The sequence below is a fragment of the Eimeria necatrix genome, genomic scaffold, assembly GCF_000499385.1.
Source record: "Eimeria necatrix Houghton genomic scaffold, Enh_scaff1690, whole genome shotgun sequence".
NCBI classification, from domain to species: domain Eukaryota; phylum Apicomplexa; class Conoidasida; order Eucoccidiorida; family Eimeriidae; genus Eimeria; species Eimeria necatrix.
This window is the reverse complement of record NW_013652369.1, coordinates 1-5,729: the sequence shown is the minus strand read 5'-3', so window position 1 is coordinate 5,729 and position 5,729 is coordinate 1. Positions and strand designations below refer to the sequence as shown.

The 5,729-nt window shown below is 56.0% G+C and overlaps 2 protein-coding genes across 2 annotated transcripts; both read left to right on the top strand.

Annotated features, from left to right (window-relative positions):
• Positions 1-206: 206 nt before the first annotated feature.
• On the top strand, positions 207-548 carry ENH_00020230 (Heat shock protein, related; the record flags this gene model as incomplete). Its single annotated transcript, XM_013579442.1, has 1 exon — positions 207-548. The coding sequence occupies one exon, from the start codon at positions 207-209 to the stop codon at positions 546-548; it is 342 nt and encodes a 113-aa protein (XP_013434896.1).
• A 3,212-nt stretch (positions 549-3,760) lies between these two features.
• ENH_00020220 (Sel1 domain protein repeat-containing protein,related, related) lies at positions 3,761-5,270 on the top strand (the record flags this gene model as incomplete). The annotated part of the gene is made up of 4 exons (XM_013579441.1): positions 3,761-3,976; positions 4,156-4,338; positions 4,538-4,641; positions 5,141-5,270. The coding sequence occupies 4 exons, from the start codon at positions 3,761-3,763 to the stop codon at positions 5,268-5,270; spliced, it is 633 nt and encodes a 210-aa protein (XP_013434895.1).
• Between the last annotated feature and the right edge of the window lie 459 nt (positions 5,271-5,729).

Sequence of the window (5,729 nt, the reverse complement as noted above, 5' to 3'; positions counted from 1 at the left end):
GGGTGGGAGGCGATGGGAGTGCTGCTGCTGCTGTTGGTGCTGCTGCTGTGCTGGGGATGGGGGTGGGGGTGCTGCTTCTGCTGTTGCTGCTGCTGTAGCGGGAGTGAGCTAGGTGGTGGCGGTGCTGCTGCTGTTGCTGCTGCTGCTGCTGCTGCTGCTGCTGCTGCTGCTGCTGTTGGTGGAGGAAGGGTTTGAATTTTGTCTTCATGGAGGGTCTGCGCAGTGGCCGGGCGGGCCGGGGCTCGCCTAGGGTTTGCGAAGGTCTTACCGAGGGTTTAGGGTTCGCTGCTGCTGCTGCTGCTGCTGCTGCTGCTGCTGCTGCTGCTGCTGCAGGGGAGCGCCCGCGGCCTGCTGCGGACTCTGAGGAAACGATGAAGAGTTTGCTGCGGGAAAGGAACTTCGGGACTTTTTGCAGAAGTTTTCAACTGCCGCCAAATGCAATAGAAGATGCAATAAGTGCAGTTTTTGAAAATGGAGTTTTATTTGTTCGAATTTCCACAAGTGACCCCAAGGCCAGTTCCGAGAAGAAGACAGTCAGCATCGACTGAGCCTCCAAACCCTAAGAAAGGGTTTCGCGGCCCCGGCGGCCTCCCCAAACCCTAAACCCTAAATTAGGGTTTGCGCCGCCCACGCAGACACAACGCGCGAAACCCCGAATTCGCGCCGCGGCAAACCCACGTGCTAACCCTAAACCCTAATTTAGGGTTTGGCACCAACGCCATGCTCGCGAGCGCTCCGCACACCACACAGCGACCCATACAACCAGCTCTTACCAAAACCCTAAATCAGGGTTTGACGCCCGCGCACGCCCACAGGCCCGCACAGCGGCTTGGAGTAGCCACTCTTTCCGCCAGGGTTTAGGGTTTAGGGTTTAGGGTTTAGGGTTTAACGAGTTGATATTTGACCGTCACAAAAGAACAAGCATATTTAATGGGGAATAAACCGAAACAGCAGCAGTAAACCCTAAACCCTAGATAGTGCATGCAGAGGTCGACAACTGCGCAGCTGTAAAACCTAAATTAGGGTTTGGGTGGTGGAGTTGCAGACTCTCCGTTTAGTTCTTGTCTCAAGTTACATCCTGCAGCAGCAGCAGCAGCAGCAGCAGCAGCAGCAGCGGACGGCCTAATTCTTAACCCTAAATTGTGGTTTTCTAAACCCTAGACTCGAACCCCTGCTGGGGGTTTGGCCTACAATGAAGTCTCAGGGGGAGCTGCTCTTGATTTGTTCATAAAACTTCCCGACATGTTAGTAATTATATTTATTAATTATAAATAAATAAATAGATAAATAAATAAATAAATAAATAGATCTGCTTGCTTTCCATTTCTTGGCGAGTGTAGTGGCGGAGGGCGCTGCGGCGGTGAGGTGTATCTACAGCTGCCCAAGAAAGAGTGTAAAACCGGGAAATAAAGAAGAATTGGAAATAAAAGTGAATTTAAATGTAAAAAATGAATAAATAAATAATTAATTGCATCAAAAATGGACTAATTTGTTCCCAAATTTGCCGTTTTGGAGGTGAACGCGAACGAGCACTTGAGGTGTATGGACAGCCGAAAGGCAGTGCCGCAAGATCTGCGGTGTATGCACACCCCCATGGATCTGTTCATTTAATTCAATTTAATTTAATTTAATTTAATTTAATTTAATTTAATTTAATTTAATTTAATTTAATTTAATTTAATTTGGTTCTTAAACTCGCTTGGGATGGCGAGGACAGACAAAACCACTGCCGCATGCAGGCCCGACGGGAGGCGGCGGCGGGGCCCCTGACCCTTTACGCTAAACCCTAAACCCTAAACCCTAAACCCTAAACCCTAATCCCAAAGCCTAAACCCTCGAGTCAACACGTTCCTGCGCTTTCACCTGGGACACTACAGTACCGTGCGATTCAGGGCTGCTGCTGCTGCTCCGACCGCCGCTGCAGCTCCAGCTGCTGCTGCTGCTGCTGCTGCTGCTGCTGCTGCTGCTGTCTGCTGCAGCAACAGCCACCTCCAGCCCTTGGGGCCCCTCTCTTCTTCTCCTTTTACTCTTCTTGGGGCCCCCCACCTTCCTGGGGTTTCTCTTGCTGCTCCGCGCCGCATAATGGGCGCGTTAAAGACAAAGACAGCAGCAGCAGCAGCAGCAGCAGCAGCAGCAGCAGCAGCAGCAGCAATAGGGGCCCCCGCCGCTGCAGCACTGGCGTAGCACCCAAAATGGGTGCACGGCCTTTTCGCGCTGGAGGGGCCCCCCCGAGGGGGGCCCCCCTGGGGCCCCTTCTGGGGCCCCTCAGTTTGCTGCTGCTGCTGCTGCTGCTGCCGCATTTTCTGTCTGCTGCTGCTGCAGTAGAGCCCCCAGCAGCAGCAGCTCTTGCTGCAGTGGAGGAGTGGCTAGCTGCAGCAGGGCAGCAGCCACCAGCAGCAGCAGCAGCAGCAGCAACTGCTGCTGCTGCTGATCCGCCCCCCGCCTCCGCAGCAAAGCCCGCTGCTGCCACACCCCCAACCCCCAGCAGCAGCAGCAGCAGCAGCAGCAGCAGCAGCAGCAGCAGCAGCAGCAGCAGCCTCAAGGACAGATTTGCTGAGGCTTCTCTGCCGCTAGGGTTTAGAGAGCCTCTCTCTTTGCTGCCTCGGAAGTCTGCTGCTGTCTTTCACAAGCTGGCAGCGTGCGCTGACACAGACCCCAGGTAAACCCTAAACCCTAAACCCTAAACCCTAAACCCTCGATGCAGGATGAGGCGCGGCCAGGAGGTGCCGCGGCGCTGCAGCGTCGGGGGTTTAGGGTTTAGGGTTTGCCGCCCGGCACCCCCCCGAGCCCCCTCTTTTGCCCAGTCCAGGGTTTAGGGTTTAGGGTTTAGGGTTTAGGGTTTAGGGTTTAGGGTTTGTGCTGCAGGTGCCAGTACGAACTGGCGATTTTCTACTTCTTGGGGCGGCCCCCGCTGCAGCAGCGTTTGCTGCTGCAGTCGCTGCTGCTGCTGTGGGCAGCAGCAGCAGCAGGAAGTGCTGAGGCTCAGTACTTCTTGGGAGTGCTGCATCAAAACATTTATTTGCTGCCGAAAGAACCCCCCCGCCAAGGCCCGCAAACCCTAAACCCTAAACCCTAAACCCTAAACCCTAAACCCTAGGCCCTTGCGGCGGCGCCCGAGCTGCCGCCTGCTCAGGCACAGCCCGCGCCCTAAACCCCAGCCCTAAACCCTAAACCCTAGCCCTAAACCCTAAACCCTAGCCCTAAACCCTAAACCCTAGCCCTAAACCCTAAACCCTAGCCCTAAACCCTAGCCCTAAACCCTAAACCCTGATAACTAAACCCTCGTCGGCTCCCCGCGGCGGCCGCGTAGCTGGCTGGCCGCGCGGGCGTCTGCGGCCGCACGCCCAGGGTTTAGGGTTTAGGGTTTAGGGTTTAGGGTTTAGGGTTTAGGGTTTAGGGTTTGCGCGCAGAACTGGAGAAACCCTTGCGAATTGTTGTCAACAAAGACTTTTCGCTTTCTTTCTTTTCTGGGGATCGGCCGATCCCAGAGCCCTGGGGCCCCCTGGGGCCCCTCAAGGGTTTGCTGCAGCAGCTGCAGCAGCAGCAGCAGCAAACCGAAGGGTTTGCTGCTAGGGTTTGGCAGCGGCTGACGGAAACCCTCGCCTGGATCCGTGGGGGGGGCCCCTGGTCGTGGTCTGGCGCCAGCAGCAGGGGGCCCCCCCCTGCTGCTGCTGCTGCTGCTGCTGCTGCTGCTCCTGCTGCTGCTGCTGCTGCTGCTGCTGCTGCTGCTGCTGGTCAGCAGCAAACTGTGGGGCAAGCCATGGAGCTGCTGCTGTCGGCCCCCGACTTCAGCCTAAACCCTCCGCTGCCGCTGCTGTACATCTATTCTGCTGCTGCTGCTGCTCATCCTGCTGCTGCTGCTGCTGCTGCTTGGCGGCAGCGGTTTGCTGCTCTTGACGGCTCCGTGGGGCAGCAGCAGCAGGCCTGTTCAGCAGCAGCAAACCACTACCTCCCCATCGCCAAGGCCACAGCCTCAGTAAACCCTAAACCCTAAACCCTAAACCCTAAACCCTAACCCTAGCAGCTCTACGCCGGCCACGCGAAACCCTAGACCCCCGAGGGTTTAGGGTTTGGCTCCTCCGAAGCCCAGGCCTGAAGCCCACCTTCAGGGCCTAGGGTTTAGGGTTTAGGGTTTAGGGTTTAGGGTTTGCGCAGGCGTACGCGAGCGGAATCCCCCAAGCTGTGGAGGTGCTGCGGCTTGCTGCTGCAGCAGCAGCAGCAACAGGAGCAGCAGCAGCAGCAGCAGGCCCCACAGAAGACAGCGAGCAGCAGCGGCTGAGTGCAGACCCTGAGCAGCTCACAATGCTGCTGCACGAAGCAGAAGAGGGCAACGTCGCTGTAAACCCTAAACCCTAAACCCTAAACCCTAAACCCTAGGCCTTGCTGAGAGCTGCGCGCAGCAGCAGCACGGGAGCAGCTGCGGAGAGATGAGGCGTTTCATCTGTCGACGCCCAGTTTTAAGCTCTCTAGGATTTAGGGTTTAGGGTTTAGGGTTTAGGGTTTAGGGTTTAGGGTTTAGGGTTTAGGGTTTGTTCAGGTGCACGCGGTGCTGGGCCGGAAGTACTTATTTGGGACGGACGGATTTCCCCAAAACTTCGCAAAGGCCAAATACCACTTGATGGCGGCTAGCAGCAGCTGGAAGTGAGGGTTTAGGGTTTAGGGTTTAGGGTTTAGGGTTTAGGGTTTAGGGTTTAGGGTTTAAGGGCGCATGCACGGAGGTCGATGCCAGGAGCAGCAGCAGCTGCTGCTGCAGAGTTTTCGCTTTTGACTGCCAGAAGCGGCAGCAGCAGCAGAGACCAGCAGCAGCAGCAGCAGCAGCAGCAGCAGCAGCAGCAGCAGCAACAGTACGGCCAGCACCGGTAGCAGCACGATTATCATCATCATCGGCAGCAGCAGCAGCACTAGCACCAGCAGCAGCATTGGCACCAGCAGCAGCAGCAGCAGCAGCAGCAGCAGCAGCACTGGCAGCAGCAACACCAGCACTGGACCAGCAGCAACAGCAGCAGCAACAGCAGCACCAGCACCAGCACCAGCACCAGCATCAGCACCAGCAGCAGCTGCAGCAGCAGCAGCAGCAGCAGCAGCAGAAGCAGCAGCAGCAGCAGCAGCAGCAGCAGCAGCAGGTTGTGTTTGCATGCAGGGGGGAAGCAAAAGGGCTTTTGGGTTATATTTACGCTTTGGGCCTCGGAGTGGAGCAGGACTTAAATGAAGCAGCAGAATGGTTTTTCAGAGGGGCCACAGAGAACGAGGACCCCATCGGTAGGGTTTAGGGTTTAGGGTTTAGGGTTTAGGGTTTAGGGTTTAGGGTTTAGGGTTTGGGGTTTGCGGTTTAGGATTCAGGGATTGGGGTCTGGGGCTTGGGGTTTAGGGTTTACCGTTCACGGGTCTTTACTGCGGCTGCTGCATACTTTCTTCTGCTTTCTGCGTTCAAAGAACAGGGTTTAGGGTTTAGGGTTTAGGGTTTAGGGTTTAGGGTTTAGGGTTTACGCGCAGCGTACAACGGGGTTGGCCTGTTATATTTCTTCGGGACCCAAAGCCTAGCATTTAGGGTTTAGAGTTCAGGCTTCAGGGCTATTTAGGGTTTAGGGTTTAGGGTTTAGGGTTTAGGGTGTAGGGTTTAGGGTTTAGGGTTTGGCAGCGTACAACGGCCTGGGCCTTTTGTACTTCTCCCGGACCCCAGCGCCCCGGATTAGTGTTTAGTGTCTCTGTCCAAGGGTCTACAGTTCATA